Below are 18,173 nucleotides of genomic sequence, written 5' to 3' on the forward strand. Positions count from 1 at the left end.
AATGCTTCAAACACTGCCCACTAGGGAATGGAGACAGAATTATCAGAGCAAGTGTCCTTACCCACAGAGAGCAAGTTCTGGGCATTCTCCAACATCACCTCTTTGTACAACTCCTTCTGAGGATGGTCCAAGAGGCCCCATTCCTCCCAGGTGAAGTCTACAGCCACATCCTTGAATGTCACCAACTCCTAAATTATCAAAAGTCATAGGACATAGAGCTGAAGGATATTTTAAAAGTTCTTGTAGCACAACCCTCATCAATTTATAGGAGGAAATTGAAACACAGAGAGGGATTTGCCCAAAGGTCACATCCTTTGAGTGGCAGAATAAATACTTGAAACCTTTTTCAGGAAGACCATAATAATCAATTGGAATAAGACTGAAAAAGGACTCTTTATGTAATCAGGGAAAAAGTATGTGTTATTTCTCTGAAGAAGGTAGATCTGAGTGGGAGGGAGAATTGATGTGAAATTTCTTTCTTTTCAGACCTGATGGAAGTGCTTATGCTGTAAAAAAAAAATTCTGTGAAGTGTATGTGGGAGGCTGGCAAGAACAGGTTAGGGGGGTGGAGGAGATTTCTGTGATCACTGAAAAAAGAACAAAGTTAAAGGAAAGATATAAATGGCAAAAGAGGGCATATCTGAATGAAAACATGAAGAGGATTATAATCAATATCTGGATTGCGCTAAATGAAATAAAGAAGAGTCATCTGTTGCTATGAGTGTTGTTGCTTAGATTTCAGTTCGAGTCTGCCTGTGAAGAATCACAATTCAGCTCCAGGAATTCAGGTGTGGAAAGAAAATAAAGATTTATTAAAAAAAAAAGTTACTACCTAGTCATGTGGCCTTGGGCAAGCCACTTAACCCTATTTGCCTTGCAAAAAAAACTAAAAAAAAAAAGGGAGGCAGAGCCAAGATGGCAACAAGAAAGGATCCTGTTTTAGGCCTTCTCTGATAAAACTTATAAGCTAAGGACTCTAACTAACCTTTCGAGACAGACCCCACAGAGGGACCCGCGAGGCAGTTCTCCTACTCAAGGTAACCTGGAAAAGAGCAGAAAGGCTCTGCTCCCCAGGGTAAGAGGGGGCAGCCTGCCAGAGGGGTGGCCTGCCAGAGTGAAAGAACTTCAGCCTCCCGGAGGCAGCCCCAGGGCACTGGGAGCCATGGCTCACAGCAGCAGGGGAGTCTCCTGATCTACACCCCAGGGAGCACCGGGCACAAATTGGGGGAACAGCAGGGGGCCTCTGCCAGAGGGAGCAAGTGAAGCCCAGCCTTCAGGGCCCACAGTGAGCAATGTGGTCTTTCAGCAGCCCAGATCCAGGAACTGAAGCAGGCAGAACCTGTAAGCAGGAGCCCCCAGGGCATGAGCCCATAGAGCTGAGGGAGGGGAGTAAGAGAGACTGCAGAGCTCTGTCCTCTGCCCCTGGAACAGGACTCTGGGGCTCTGACCACATTCAGATCCTGATCAGAGTCTAGGCCCCCCCATAGAACAGCAGGGACCCCCTCCACCTCAGCCCCATAGCAGAGGGGGGCATATATGGTCATTCACAGACCAGGAAGGACAGAGCCTCACACACTGAGACCCTTGTGGGAGTGTCCCAAAAGCTCAGGAAGCACCCCCAAAACAGGCTTAGGATGGGAAAATGAGCAAGCAGAGAAAAAAGAGGAACACCATTGAGAAATACATTATCTATGATCCCAAGAAGGATCAATATACTCAGTCTGAAGATGAGGAAACACAAGCTCCTGCATCTAAAGACTCCAAGAAAAACAGAAATTGGGCTCAGGCTATGACAGAGTTCAAAAAAGACTTTGAAAATCAAATGAGGGAGTTAGAAGAAAAACTGAGAAAAGAAAGGAGAGAGATGGAGGAAAAACATGAAAATGAAGTCAGCAGCCTAAGTCAAGGAAATTCAAAAAAATGCTGAAGAAAATAGCATGCTAAAAACCAGCTTAGGTCAAATGGATAAAACAGTTCAAAAAGTTATGGAGGAGAAGAATGTATTAAAAAGCAAAATTGGCCAGATGGAAAAAGAGACAAGAAAACTCTCTGAGGAGAACAAATCCTTCAAACAAAGAATAGAACTCAGGGAGATTGATGAATTTACCAGAAATCAGGAATCAATACTTCAAAACCAAAAAAAATGAAAAATTAGAAGAAAATGTGAAATATCTCATTGAAAAAACAACTGATATGAAAAACAGACTTAGGAAAGATAATTGTAAAATTATTGGAATACCTGAAAGTTATGATCAGGAAAAGAGCCTTGACATCATTTTCAAAGAATTACTACAGGAAAATTGCCCTGATATTCTAGAAGCAGAGGGCAAAATAGAAATGGAGAGAATCCACCGATCCCCCAGAGAAAGAGATCCCAAAAAACCAACCCCTAGGAATATTATAGCCAAGTTCCAGAACTCCCAAGTCAAAGAGAAAATATTACAAGCAGCCAGAAGGACACAGTTCAAATATCGTGGAGCTGCAGTCAGGATTACACAAGACTTAGCAGCAACTACATTGGAAGCTCGTAGGGCTTGGAATATAATATACCAGAAGGCAAAAGAGCTTAGAATGCAGCCAAGAATGAACTACCCAGCAAGGCTGAATGTCCTCTTTCAGGGAAAAAGATGGATTTTCAATGAACCAGGGGAATTTCAAATGTTCCTGTTGGAATGGCCAGAGCTGAACAGAAGGTTTGATCTTCAGAACAAGACTCAGGTGAAGCATAGAGATTGGAGGAGAAGGTGAAAATATGAAGGACTTAATGAGGATGAACTGCATGTATTCCTGTATAGAAAAATGACATTGATAATACTCATATGAACCTTCTCAGTTAATAGAGCAAGTAGAGGGAGCTTTTATAGTTGAAGCACAGGAGAAAGTGGAATTTGAAGATAAAACATGGTGTAAAAATAGAGTCAATAGAAAAAAAGGGAAATGTAATGGGAGAAAGAAAAAGGAGGGGGGAACAGGCCAAGATATCTCATATAATAAGATTTTTATTACAATGATATGGAAGGGGGAGGCAAGGGGGAATGAGGGAACCTTTGCTCTAATCAGAGGTGGCTAAGAGAGGAAACAGCATATAAACTCAATGGGGTATAGGCATCTGGAGTAAGAAGGAGGGGGGACAAGGGGAAGGGGGGTATGTGAGTGATGGTGGGGATGGACCATGGGGGGAGAGTGGTCAGATATAAAACATTTTCTTTTTAACTTCTTACAAGGGGCTGGGATTGGATGGCCTGTCCGGGACCATAGGGCCAGGTGGAGCCTGGGCCTAAGGGGTGGTATGGGGGCTCAGGGCCTCTTGGCCCCAGGACCAGGGATCTGTCTGCTGCGCCACTCAGCTACCCTACAGCAGAGTCAGAGTGAAAGGAGAGAGAAAATATAGTACATGGTAGTGGAGAAATATGAAAGGAGGGAGTTGCAATCAGCAATGGCAATGGTAAAATATGAAATTAACTTTTGCCATGGACTTATCTTAAAGAATGTGATCCACCTGCGACAGAGTTGTTGGTGTGAGAACAAAGACTCAAGCATATTTTTTATTATTATTATTTTCTGGGGGGCGGTGCAGGGCAAATGGGGCTGGGTGGCCTGCCTGGGGCCACATAGCAGGGTGATCGTTGGGTGTCTGAGGCCAGATTTGGACCCAGGTGCTCCTGGCTCAAGGGCCAATGCTCTGTCCATCACCCAGCCACCCCTACTATTATTACTATTTTATTTTATTTTGGGGTTTTTTTTTCTTTTTTGTTTTTGTTTTTGCAGGGCAGTGGGGTTCAGGTGGCTTGCATGTCACATGGCTGGGTGATTGTTGGGTCTACAGGGCCAGATGTGGGCTCGGGTGCTCGTGGCTCCAGGGCTGGTGCTCTGTCCATTGCACCACCTGGCCATACCTACAATTATTGCTATTTTTTTTAATTAATTTTTTTCTCTCCCCTTTACTTTATCACTCAAGCAAGTCTATGTTTATGGGGGGAGGGGTATTTCATTTACTCTTAAACAAGAATATTTTATTAATATAAAAAAACCATTATTTGTACAAAATGAGAATAAATATTAAATAAAAAAAAAAAGTTGCAACCTAACAGAAAGTGATAGGTAAGGAGAGAGACAGAGATAAAAGAATAGTGGCAAAGTTGACTGGGCCAGAGAGTCAGAGAGGACTGGCCCCAAGGGAGGTCAAACCCAAATTTTTATGGTCTTGCCCCTTATCCAGAGAGCAAAAAGGGAATTCTCTTCTCCTTTACCAACCAGAATTAGGTAGGGGCCTTGAAACCTAAGGAGATCAGGATACAAATTTTACATTAAACAATGAGAGTTGATTCACATGGGGGGGGGGCTCCACCCAATTTAACAAAATTTAACAGCCTTTAAAAGTACAAGTTTTGTTTCTGCTACATTCATAATTCTCTACAACTTTTCCCTGCATCATTTGGACTTGAGTTCATTTTAGGAATGTCTCGTAGCTAAAACAGCTTATACCTTTACTTTATGATAAATTCCATTTTTCTATGTCATGGATTCATTAAGTAAAATATTTCTTTACCAAGAAAGATGTTTCTACATGGAGAACAGATTTTCCTTATTTAAAAAAGCAATATTTAATTGTCTTCAGATGAACTTTGGCTAATTTATCAGAAACATATTATTAGTTCCCTTATGAGAAATAAATGATCAGAACATACCCCTAGAAATCTAGACATTTCAGAGAACAAGTGTCAAGAGAAGCCTACTGCTGGGTCATAAACAGGAGAGGCTGGCTACATTCAAACTACCCTAATACTTGGGAGCGGTCATTTCTGTTTCCTGCCTACTACATATACAAGTGTTTTGCCAATGTGCTTAGAACTTCATGGCTTCCCATTTCACTTTCTTCCATTTCCATCACAAGGATGATTCACTTTATCAGAGATTCTGATGTTTGAGAACCATTCACCATCCTATGCATTAAAATTACATTTTGGTTATTCACTTTTATGATTTCTTCTTTTAAAAGTTGTTTGAAAAAGCTGGACAGAATTACAAAAACTGAAGCAAAGCAAAGTGAACTGAACCAGGAGAATATTTTACACATTAAAAGAAAAATTACACAAAAAATGAGATGTGAATGGTTTAGCTATTTTCAGCATTACAATAACCCAAAACTAATCTAAAGGACTAATAATGAATCATATCATCCACTTACAGTGAAAGAATGATGGTTTGAATACACACTATATCATATTTTTCACAGTCTCTTATTTTAGTTCTTTTGATTCATCTTGAAAAAATGAAGAATATGGAAGGAAACATGCTCCATGATTGCATAGGTAAACCCAAAGAAGCCTTCCATCTCAGAAAAGGGAAGAAGGTGGCAAGAGAGGTAAGGAGCAAAGGATAGAATTTGGAACTCAAAACTTTTCAAAAATTAAAAATGTGATCTATGGTCAATTTGTAATCCATGCTGCACCATTCACTTCCTGTATTATATTATTTTACTTCTGAACAATAAGAACTTTACTGCTCTATTCCACTTTCTGAAATTCCCAAGAATTTTTAAATTGTTTCTTTTTTCTAGGGTGCCAAGAGTTGCTCTTCTTCATTGCATAGCACACATAGTATAGGATCTTATTTAAAGGAAAACTGTTCTTTTTCAGAAATTTAACTGATCTCTCATTGATTCCCTAAATTATAGCCATCAGAAGCTACTCCAAACAACCTCCACCATCAGGGAGCAATGAATTCCAAACCTCCTTTGAAGGAGCATCTCAGGCATCTTCTCATTACTCAAAATGGTTCTACTTCTCTGGGACTTCTGACTGGCTTCTCTACAAGGCCCCTGAAGTGGGACCTTTTCATCCTAATCCCTTCTCATCACTCTGAGTGTTTTCTTTTGCTAAATTGTCAATGATTTGAGGCTAAGGGAATAAAAATCCTGGAATCTGCCATGGCAAGTCTCCCCAAAACAACAAAAGGGAGAACAATAGATTGGGAATGACAATATACAACCAAGAAGAAGAGAAGCAAAAAACAAGAATAATCAAAGGAAATCTGCCAAATATAGAAGAAAACAGACTGAAGCCCAAAGGCTCCACAGGAAGATGATGACTGGGTAACCTGAACACAATCATGGGGGAAATAGTCAAATTAAACAAAACTTTTAAACCAAGAAAAGGAAATGCCAGTGGAAAAAATTCACAGATTACCTACAGAAAAAAAATCCCAAAACTTAAGGGTGCGAATTCCAGGAGGCATGATAGTTACAAGTTACAATTTAGCAATTCAATTCAGAAACAAAAATTCCTGCAATTCATACAAAGAAAGACTTTTTTTTTTTTAGGATTTGCAAGGCAAATAGGGTTAAGTGGCTTGCCCAAGGCCACACAGCTAGGTAATTATTAAGTGTCTGAGACCTGATTTGAACCCAGGTACTCCAGACTCCAGGACCTGTGCTTTATCCACTGCGCCACCTAGCCGCCCCTCAAAGAAAGACTTTTAAGTAAAATGGGAGAGATCTTGGAATTATAATATACTCCTCCAAGCCCAACAGAAATGAAGATAAAAATGGAAAAATAGACCCCAGGATGCAGTCCAGGATGACCTATACTGTGAAAAGATTGAATTGATCCCCTATTATTTATTTAATTTATTTTGGAGGTTTTTTGAGGGGGGCAAGGAAATGTTGTAAAGTGACATGTCCAAGGTCACACAGCTAGGTAATCATGAAGTGTCTGAGACCAGTTTTGAACTTGGATACTCATTCCAGGGCTGGTGCACAACCGAGTTGCCCCCTCCTCTATCATTTATTTAATATTAACCCTATTTATAATCAATTGCTTTTGTCCTGTAGCTGTCCAGGTCATGGTTCTCAATCTAAATTTGAGATGGTCTGTATTGGGTCAGATATAAAAATCCTGCTTTTGCTAGTCACTGTTCTATTCTTGTCTCAAGAAATTATTGAACCTTGGGAGAGGCATGATTTTTAAGATGATGGATGTTTATAGAATTTACTAATAATTTCATTTCAAAGGATCAAACAATATATCACAATTTCTGGGATTTAGCTAAAGTCATTCTTTGCTATACATTAAGAATAGAGAAAAAAGGAAAACCTGGAGCACCCAGCTCAAAGAAGTAGAATATTGGAGGGGGGGGTTAAGAAATGATCCAGAAGTGAGGCCTTGCTGGCTTCATACACCATCCTAGATATCTATGGAAATGACCACTGAAAATTCCAGATTCAAACCCACTATACCTCAGCCTCTATGTTGGCCTCTGCCCTTCTCAAGGTTTGTATCTCTCCAAGCTAGAAATCTGAATGTTGGCTCTGTCTGCAGAAATTAATCTGGAGGCAACTAGGTGGTGAAGTGGATAGAGCACTGGCCTTGGAGTCAGGAGGATCTGATTTCAAATCAGACCTCAAACAATTAATAATTATCTAGCTGTGTGTCCTTGGGCAAGTCACTTAACCCTATTGCCTGGCAGCAAAAAAAAAAAAAATTAGCCTAGTCCTTCTTTAAAGAACTGTATCCACAAATTGCCTTTCCTAGTTGAGACAAGGAGAGGGAGATTATCCAAGGACAGCAGATTTCTCTAAGTGCCCCAAATACTTTCCTGGACTTAGGACATTTTGGAATGGGAGAAATCCTAGGTTTTGTATGTCTATAACATATCTGATTAACAACAAACTCTCAAGACAGGAGGTAGATACTAGTCCTGCTGCTCATGGGATCTGACATGGAAGAGGATCATCAAGTAATCAATGGTACCTCCATGCACTCCTGTCTAACTTAACTGGTTGGCCCCCAAAAGTTTAGGACTCTTTTCTCTTTTTGTTTTTGGGAGACCTTTCTGGAATGGTTACTAAATACCAAATGAACTTGGTGCATCAACTTCATGTCTAACTTAAATTTCATTTGTTTTAATTATAAAATATATTTATTAAATTTCACTCTTATTAATGCTGCTCAAGGTCATGGCTGGACTGCACTCACCAAGGGTGGAGGTCCAGGGCCCCCAGGGGCCATCCCCTCCAGGCTCCCTGTTTGGGCAAGGCTTTGATTCTCTGCAGGCTAAACTGGGCAGCTAGAAGGACTTTAGAGGCTGAGGCCCATGTTTTTTCACTTAGGTTCACAGTCATCAAGCCCAAAAGGGAGCCCAAAGAACTGAGCTCAAAGAAAGCCTCCTTCTTCTAGAGTGGCCTATAAACTGCAGGGGGAGGTGGGATCAGGAGTTGTGGTTTGAGTCTCTACAACTATATAAAAAGGTCAGCCAAGCTATCTGACTGCCTCTACCAAGGATCCTGACAATTCTGGCAACAAGATCAAATAAGGGAAAATGTAGAAGGTGCCTCAGGTGGCCCAGAGGAGGTTCCTAGAGCCAGCCCCAAGCCCCTAACCAAACTTCTACCCCTCACTCCCCTCCTCCTCTTCTTCTTCTCTGTCCCAGGGACACTGGACTGACCAGGACCCCCCCTCAACTGCCCCGGCCTTTCCAAGGGCTCCACCCCCAGACTCCTGGGCTTCCTCCAAGATTCAGATAATTCAAACCCTGACAGCTTCCCAGTCTTGAACCTGTAGAGCCTTCCCCCTTGGGGGATCTGCCCCCTCCCCTGTCTGTGTAGGGCTGGCTTGGCCCCAGCTCTGGAAGGAGGGAGGCCTGAGGACAGGCCACAGCACACTAGGCGCTACCTGGGGGCAGGCCCTGCTCCTTCGTGGCCAATACACAGTGCTGGCGCACAGTAGGGTCTTTCTATATCCTTACTGACAGGACCTGAGAATCGGGCAAGGAGAGGGCTGCAGAGGGATCTGGGGGAACCTGAGGCAGGAGGCCCCCAGTGGGCGGCCCTGTCCAAGGACGGCAGAGACAGGATCCCTGGAGACCAGACACTAGGGAGGGAAGTGCCCGTGCTGGAGGGGGCGACGCCGGGGGACAGGGGGCCCTGGTGGCCGTGCCAGTGACCCAGCTGGAACCCCAGCAGCAGGGCGCAGGGCAGAGGGCTCCTCCATGTGCCTGGCAGGGGCCGGGGCTAGGGGTGGGGGTCGGGCCAGAGGCCTGCACTCACCTGGGCTGGGGGGCTGGGGCTCCCCGGGGCCATTCCCTCTGGCTCCAGGCTCCCTGCTTGGGGCAGATCTGGGTCCTCTGCAGCCTGTGCTGGGGAGGGGGTTCACAGAGGGCCAGGGGGGGCCCTAAGAGGGAGGGACCTGTCAGGCCCCCATCCCCGGCCCCTTGCCCGCCCCCATGGGCCCCCCCGGGTGGGTCCGAGCCCCCCACTGCTCCTCTGGCCTCCCTGCAGCCCCCTCCCCACGGGCCCGAGCGGCCTCTGGGAGGGTCATGGGGGGCTCCTGGCGGGGGCCCGGGCCTGGGCCCCACAACTCGGGGGACGGGCCCCCCCGGGCCGTGGCCAAAGTCCGAAGTTGGGAAAGTGGGAGCCAAGGGCAAGCGCGGGCGGGGGCGCCCTGCGGGGGGGGGGGGGGGGGCGGCGGCAGCGGCCTACCTGGGGCTGCAAGCACAGGCGGCCGGAAGCTCCCAGAGTTCCCCGGGCCGCGGCCAGCCCGGGGGCGGAGCCCGCCCCCCTCACCTGCAAGGCCTCGCCCAATGGCCTGAAGCCGCTTCCGCCCTAGACTCCGCCCCCTCCCTCCGATCCGGCCCAGTTCCGCCTGGGCCTCCGAGGTTCCCCCGCGTCTCATCCCTGAAGGCGCTTCACCTCCGCTGTTCCTCAACTCCCTGCACTTCTGAGCAGAAAGCTCCCCAGATAAAACGGGGTACCAGAGTCCCTGTCCCTTGGGTAACTGAGGTACTGGAGAGTGTCTCCGAATCCCCATTTTGTGCAAGTCTCCTTTGGCATCTTTGCCCCTTAGACCAGATCTCCAGTGAAGGGTCCAGGCTGGAAGGAGGACAGTTCAGGGTGACTGGATCTCCTGCCCAGTGAAGGGATGGATGCAGTGGTATTTCTATGTTAGAGAATTCCGACTTGCCTTCCCTGAACTGTGCTCCTTCGGCCCTTTGGTTCATGGTTTCAATCTGTTACCACTGGGTTTTTCATTTTTCTCCCTTTAGGTTTTGGAGAAACCATTCTGCAATAGAGAAGTGACTTTTACCTAATGGATTGTCTTCCCTGATAGAGATCACGTTCTCTAATAAGCCTTTCCCAGGCCTTCTTAAATTTCAGGCCTATCTTCTCTTCACTAGCTCCAATGACTGCTATTTATGGGTCAAAGACATATGGGGCATCTCAGCTCCTCAGTGCTGATGGAGCCACAGTGATTAGCAATATCGACCTGCTCCTAGAGAGATGGGCTGAACCCGTCCACAGCATTCTTACCAGACCATCAGCAATCAATGTGGAAGCCACCGACCTCTGACCTTAAGTTGAAGTCAATCCGTCCCAAGATGAAGTTCCAACTGAAGAAGAGGTTGTGAATGCCATTAGGCTCCTTTCAAGTGGCAGAGCACCGGGTGCTGATTCTATTCTAGCTGAGATCTACAAGGTCTGGGGGAGGGGGGGTCATTGCTCATCTAAAAACTGACTAAAAATTTCCAGGTTATGGCCCAGGAATTCAAGGATGCCTCCATCGTCCTTCTCAATAAAAGTAAAGGGACTAGATTGTCCTGTGACAGTCCACAGGGGTATTTTTCTTTTAGTCATTGCTAGTAAGACTCTTCCCAGAGTCCTTCTCAAGAGGCTGATCCTTCATCTGGAAGATGGTCACTATAGCCTCAGAAATGGTTGAGGAACAGTCAATATGGTGTTTATTGCCTGGCAAATCCAGGAAAAATGCCAAGAACAGAATGGAAGTCTGTATATAATATCTGTAAATCTGACCATGGCTTTTGATACCATCTGTCCTGATTGCCTGGAGAAGTTCATCAGTACTGTAGGTCAATTTCATGATGACATGCATGCCCAGGTTCTGGATAGTGGATGACGCTCTTGGATGTGTCGGTGCCTCCATCCCTTTTAGTATGAAGTTTTCAGCCATGTTATCAAATGCCTCCATTGAGGATGTTTTGTGGGGTGGCTAGGTTGCACAGTGGATAGAACACCAGCCCTGGAGTCAGGAGCACCTGAGTTCAAATCTGACCTCAGACGCTTAATAATTACCTAGCTGGGTGGCCTTGGGCAAGCCACTTAACCCCATTGCCCTGCAAAAACCTTAAAAAAAAAAAAGATAATAAACTTTCTTTTACTCGGACAAGTCTCTGAAAATTTTCTTAGTGGATTTTGTCCCACATACTCTCACATCCTATTTGCTCTTATCCTTAAGAACACATAGTCTAATAGATGTCAATATTAACTTTTTTATCTATTGTATATCTGGATTCCCACTTCCTTGCTGCAGTATAAGTATCCTGATCTCCTTCAGCTTGGGCAGATGGCCTCTTCCACTATTTTTTAAGACTAAATCCCAGAAAATAAATCTTCAAGTCTAACCTCTATTTTCTGTCATCTTATTTTAACCCTGTATTTGTAAGGTTTACAAGATTAATTGCTCTTTTCTACTTCTGGAACTTCCAAGAATTTTTAAATTGTTCCTCTTCTCTAATGTCCAGACATCACTTTGTGTAATTATGTAATCTCTAATTGATTTCCTAAGTCACATCCATTCAGAAGACTCCAAAGTTCTTTGCTCCTTAGCCATCCTTCGGCATCATGGCATGGGAACAGGAACTTGTAAGCTCATTTCCAACATCTAAATTCTCCTGGGGTTCTACTTCTTTGGGACTTCTCCACCAGGCACCTGAATAGGACCTTTCCTCCTCACCCTAATTGCTTTTCATCCTTCTTTTGTTGTTTTTCTTTTCTTCTGAAAAATAGGCACTGGAGGCTAATGGAATAAAAAACTTGAAAATCTGCCAGGGAAAGCCTCACCACAAGTGAAATTCTGCTAGGAAAAAGAGAAGCAAAAAGACCTTTCAAAGAAAAACTGGTCACTACTGAAGAAAACTCAAAAGGCAGGATTTGCAGACAAAGAATTATAGGTCTCTGAGAAGAACAGTTAAGGTTATGGTTAGGATTAGGGTTGTTGTGTGTGTGGGGTAACCTGAATACAATCTTAAATAATCAAAGAGAACTGGCCAGAACTTCTACATCTAGAAAATGAAACTCTAAATGATGAAGAATTCACAGATTACCTTCAAGAAAGACCAAAGGTTGCAAATTCCAGGAGGGAGGAGAGAAAAATGGTTAAATTTCATAATGTAATTCAGAAACAAAAAGTCCTATCAATACAATGGAAAGGGTATTGGAATAATGAAAAACTATCTCCAACCCATGAGGAAAGAATAGAAGAATGTGTACCACGGAACACTGGAACCCAAGATACAGTCCAGGGCAGATTATCCTGTGAGAAGACTGAATTAATCCTCTATCATTTATCTATTAACCCTATTTATAATTAACTGCCTTTGTCCTCTATCTGCCCCTAGTCATGGTTCTCTGAATCTCAATTTGGTTCAAAGTTTAGCTGGTCTATAATGGGTAAAGTATAAAAAATCTTGCTCATCTACTAATCATTGTTCTACACTTGCCTCAAGGAATCAGATCACCTTGGGAGATGCATGTCCAGAGAATTATGATTTTCAAATTTATCAATGTGAACTGTGTAATGAATTTACTATTAACTTAGTTTCTTGAGATCATTTTTCCAGGAAACTGTCTTGGGCATAAGAGAAAATATAGCAGTCTGGATTAATGCATTAACTCTGAGAGGTCTGTATTCTTTCCCTGATCTGTACTTGCCTCTATCAAGTGAAGTGAATCAGAAAACTAGGCAACCTGCTCTCTACCCAGGGAAAATAAGCCCAAGACCAAACAATCAATTTATCCACTTTCATAGCACTCAAGGAGTCCTGTGTTTTACTACACTGGTGAGCTTGTCCTGAGAAAACCACTCAAGTCCCCAAAATGATTGTTTATGATCTCCCTTCCCACTACAATACACTTATATATTCTACATTGTAATTACAGCAAGATGGAACAATCCAGATTTCCAAATATATTCATTGTAATGAATAAACCTCTATATGATTACTATCTCAGACTCTTGAACCTCATATATCCCTGCCATATCATTCTTTATAACTTCTTTCTAAATTAGTGATAGAGTTTGTCTCTTAACAACCTATTTCAATTGTTTTTTATTAACCTTCTTTTTGGCAAGGCAATGGAGTTAAGTGACTTGCCCAGGGTCACACAGGTAATTAAGTGTCTGAGGCCAGATTTGAACTTGGATACTCCTGACTCCAGGGCCAGTGCTCTATTCACGTGCCACCTAACCGTCCCTTTAATTAACATTTTTAAATAAAATTTACTTCAATTATCAAGAATGTTGTTTCTTCCTCCCATCTTCCCTAACTCATTTTCCCCCTCCCTGAATAAAAAAGAAAACCAAAACCAGGGTAGTAGACACAAGTCAAGTAAATTTCCCATATTAGTGATGTTTAAAGACAAGCCTTATTCTGAATCTTAAGTTCATCATCTGAAGTGGACAGCATTCTCCATCCTTGCTTCTCTGGAATCAGGATTGGTCAGTGTTGATGAGAATTCATAAATTTCTAAATGGTTTATTTTTACAATGTTGTTCTTGTACAAACTGGTCTCCTGGTTCTTATTTTATTCTGCATTCATCCATATATACATTATTGGTTTTTCTGAAACCATCTCTTTTATCACCATTTACCAAATTGTGTTTAGCCAGTCAATCTGGTGACTACTCCTTTAGTTTCCAGAGCTTTTGTATTACAAAAAAGTTGTTATAATTGTGTGTAAATATATATATATACATATATATTTATATACATATACATATACATACATATATATTAGACATATTTATTAAGACTTTTCCTCATTCTTAGATCTCTTTGGAGCAGAGTCCTCAAAGTGGTCCTGTTGGCTAAAAGGACACACATAAGAGAATCACTTGAGGCATAATCCCCAACTGTTTTCCAGGATGACTAGGGCAAATTCACAGTCTCACTCAAAGTGCACCAATGGGCCAGTTTACCTGCAGCCGTCAACATCTGTCATTTTCTTTTTTGGACAGTCTGTCATTCTGTACACATTAACCTGGTTTTTCACTTCCTAAACTCTGGAAATGGCTTCAGAGAGCAGCCTTTCCTGCTTATTCTCATCTGCTGGAAGTTGGCAGAGGGACTTCTCTAATCTCAAAATGCCTCTTTTAGGTGGGATTTTTTATTCTGGTTACTGTAATCCTTGTCCTTAAGAGACCAAATCTCAGGTTTCCTTCCTCAGGCAGAGGTTTTTTAAAAGCTGTTTCAGTTCATATTGGAAGGCTTTGGAGCATTTGCTTAACTCTGCTTCTTAGTGCTTTCTTTTGAGCAGTGGCATCTTTAAGGCCCAGGGTCTACAATGGCTCTCTGTATCATTTAATAAGAGCAAAGTCATTGAATTCCATACCTGTACCTGAAACCTCCAGAATTAACACTATATTAAAGCTCACATTAAGCAAGAGGAATATGTAGTCTTTGGGTTCTAGGATGTTTTCTCCTGCTCTCTTCCTATCCTCTTGGAATGACTGGGCAGAAGAAACATCTTTTTCATTTTCAGGTGTGGGTGCTGACAGCTCAGAATCACAGACTAAGAGTTCCAATTACCTTAGTTACCTACTCCAGCTCCTAACTGAACAACAATCCCTTCTATGTCTAAACCACATGGTCCACTAGTCTCTGCCTGAGGACCTCCAAGGCAAACTCTTACTTCCAGAGACACCATTGTACTTCTCTATAGACCAATTCTTTTTTTTTTTTAGTGTTTGCTAGGCAATGGGGTTAAGTGGCTTGCTCAAGGCCACACAGCTAGATAATTATTAAGTGTCTGAGGCTGGATTTGAACTCAGGTACTCCTGACTCCAGGGCCAATACTTTATCCACCATGCCACCCAGCTGCCCCCATTACCTTTAATTAAAAAAAAAACCACATCATCTTATTATCTAATTTTGCTACCTCTTATACTTTATTTTTTTCCTTAAGGATATGATTTCTTTCTCAACATATTCAACTTAGATCAATATATACCATGGAAACAATGGAAAGACTAACAGACTGCCTTCTGTGAGGGGTGGGGGGGGAGAGAAGTGAGATTAGGGGGAAAATTGTAAAATTTAAACTAAATAAACTTTTGAAAAGAATATAAAAATTTAGGGAATTGTCTACATTCTTCCTGGAAACCTGGTGTACCAGATAGCTGTGCTATGGAGTTCCAGCTAGAGGTCATCTTCCGCATTAAGTCTTTTTAGTTCTCCTTTAGGCTCTTCAGTTTTTTTGATCAGCACCAATTTATCCTGTCCTTTGTATATCCCAAAGAACACAGAAATTAAGTTGTTAGCCTTGCCACCTGCCATTTACTAGTTATATTATCCTGTATAAGATTAGGTCTTTTTTAATTTCTCATAATGATATGGAGATAATTAGGCAAATGATGAAACAACTTGCAAAACCATGATATGATTCTGGTATTTAATGAGGTGAATATCATGACTGTCTGAGTTTTGTGAGAATGAAAAGAATAGCAGCACTCTGATTTATCTCAAGAGAATGGCCTGTTCTCTAACTTATGATTTAGAGACATGCATTTTTCTGAGGAGCTATTCATTTTAACATGGACAGAAGCTGAAAATTGTTTATTATAAATAATTTATTTGATTTGCATTTTTTGCAATTGATTACTCAATATATTTATTTATATATATTCCATCCAGAAGCCCTTGTTACAACTGAAGCTAATCTAGCAACATTGAAATGAATTCATTTTTGTATTAGAATTCAATTTCTTTTTATTTATTTATTCTTATTTTTGTACAAATGATTTTTTATACATTACTAAAATATTCTTGTTTAAGAGTAAATGTAATACCCCTCCCCCTAAAAAATATAGACCCCCCATGAGCAATAAAGTAAAGGAAAGAGAAAAAAATTAAAATTAAAATTAAAAAAATAATAATAGGGTCAGCCGGGTGGCACAGTGGACAGAGCACCAGCCCTGGAGTCAAGAGCACCCAAGCCCAAATCCAGTCCCAGACATTCAACAATCACCCAGCTGTAGAATTCAATTTCGTATATAATAAGAATAGAGTTATTAATTTCCTAGGGGGATTTCATCCTCCTGGGGGGGGGGTGAATGAGGCCAACTATAAAACCTGGGCTCTCTCAGGTGTTTCCAGAGAAGCAGATACCTGTATGACCTGAGACTTATTTGAAATGGACAATTTCATTCATTCATTCATTCATTCATTTCCTATTTACTTTTCCCTTTGTGCCTTTTAGCTCTAATGTCTCCTTACTGAAATTTAGCTCTAGACCAGCAGCTTCCATCTGCCAGAGAAAGGCATGTCCCCATGGAGTTCACTGATAGGGTTTCTTTCCAGGATGTTACCTCTGTAGTAAAGTAAGAGGTGACCTCTGGATGAAGGCCTTCCCACATGGAGTCCATAATAAGGTTGGTAGCCAGAATGACTTTACTGTTAAGAAGCTCTAGACTGCATTTGAATGACTTTTTTTTTATTTATTTTTTATTCTCATTTTGTACAAATGTTTTTCTTTACATTAATAAAATATACTTGTTTACAAGTAAACAAAATACCCCTCCCCCCATGAATATAGATTGACTTGCTTGGGCAAAAAAGTAAAGGGGGAGAAAAAAAATTAAAATTAAAAAAATAATAGTAGTAATTGTAGGTATGGCCAGGTGGTGCAATGGACAAAGCACCAGCCCTGGAGCCATGAGCACCCGAGTCCATATCCAGCCTCGTAAACCCAATAATCACCCAGCCATGTGACATGCAAGCCACCCGATCCCCACTGCCCTGCAAAAACCAAAAAGAAGAAAAAAAAAAAAAAAAAAGAAAGACCTAAAATAAAATAAAATAGTAATAATAGTAGGGGTGGCTGGGTGGCAGACAGAGCATTGGCCCTTGAGCCAGGAGCACCTGGGTCCGAATCCAGCCCTAGACACCCAATGATCACCCTGCTATGTGGCCCCAGGCAGGCCACCCAGCCCCACTTGCCCTGCACCCTCCCCCAAATAATAATAAAAAATGTGTTTCAGTCTTTGTTCCAACACCATCAACTCTGTCGTGAGTGGATCACATTCTTTATGATAAGTCCATCACAAAAGTTACTTCCATATTTTTCCAACGTTGCCATTGCTGCTCGCAACTCCCTCCTTTCTTATTTCTCCACTACCATGTACTATATTTTCTCTTTCCTTTCACTCTGACTCTGCTGTAGGGTTGCTGAGTGGCACAGCAGACAGATCCCTGGTCCTGGGGCCAAGAAGCCCTGAGCCTTCATACCACCCCTTAAGCCAAGAATCCACCTGGCCCTATGGTCCTGGGCAGACCTTCCAATCCCAGCCCCTTGCAAGAAGTAAAAAAAGAAAATGTGTTATATCTGACCACTCTCCCCCCATGGTCCATCCTTTCCTCCTTTATTTACATCCCCACCCCTTCCCCCTGTCCCCCTCCTTCTTACTCCAGTTGTCTATACCCCATTGAGTATATTTGCTGTTTCCTCTCCTAGCCATCTCTGATGAGAGCAAAGGTTCCCTCATTCCCCCGTGCCTCCCCGCTTCCATATCATTGCAATAGCTCATTGTAATAAAAAAAATCTTATTATGTGAAATAGCTTGGACTATTCCCCCTCTCCTTTTTCTTTCTCCCATTCCATTTCCCTTTTTTTCTTATTGACTCCATTTTTACACCATATTTTATCTTCGAATTCAGCTTTCTCCTGTGCTTCAACTATAAAAGCTCCCTCTACCTGCTCTATTAACTGAGATGGTTCATATGAATATTATCAGTATCATTTTTCTATACATGCGGTTCATCCTCATTAAGTCCCTCATATTTTCCCCCTCTCCTCCAATCTTTATATTCGCCTGAGTCCTGTATTTGAAGATCAAACCTTCTGTACAGCTCCGGCCATTCCAACACGGACATTTGAAATTCCCCTGGTTCATTGAAAGTCCATTTTTCTCCCTGGAAGAGGACATTCAGTTTTGCTGGGTAGTTGATTCTCGGTTGCATTCTAAGCTCTTTTGCCTTCCGGTATATTATATTCCAAGCCCTACAAGCTTCCAATGTAGCTGCTGCTAAGTCCTGTGTGATCCTGACTGCAGCTCCACGATATTTGAACTGTGTCCTTCTGGCTGCTTGTAATATTTTCTCTT

At 42.4% G+C, this 18,173-nt stretch overlaps 1 protein-coding gene and 1 long non-coding RNA gene across 2 annotated transcripts in view; one reads left to right on the top strand and one right to left on the bottom strand.

The window, feature by feature from the left end:
• Positions 1–9,245, bottom strand: part of LOC141499677 (uncharacterized) — a 74,309-nt gene extending 65,064 nt beyond the window's left edge. The window contains 2 exon segments of the mRNA XM_074202325.1: positions 62–188; positions 9,047–9,245. Of these exon segments, the coding sequence (XP_074058426.1) occupies positions 62–188; positions 9,047–9,079 (160 nt within the window). The 5' untranslated portion in view covers positions 9,080–9,245.
• Positions 9,246–9,646: 401 nt separating this feature from the next.
• LOC141497240 (uncharacterized) lies at positions 9,647–13,018 on the top strand. Its single transcript, XR_012471260.1, has 2 exons — positions 9,647–9,778; positions 10,042–13,018. It is a non-coding gene; the product is annotated as an uncharacterized LOC141497240 (long non-coding RNA).
• The last annotated feature ends 5,155 nt before the right edge of the window (positions 13,019–18,173 follow it).

The sequence above is a fragment of the Macrotis lagotis genome, chromosome X, assembly GCF_037893015.1.
Source record: "Macrotis lagotis isolate mMagLag1 chromosome X, bilby.v1.9.chrom.fasta, whole genome shotgun sequence".
Classification (NCBI taxonomy): Eukaryota; Metazoa; Chordata; class Mammalia; order Peramelemorphia; family Peramelidae; genus Macrotis; species Macrotis lagotis.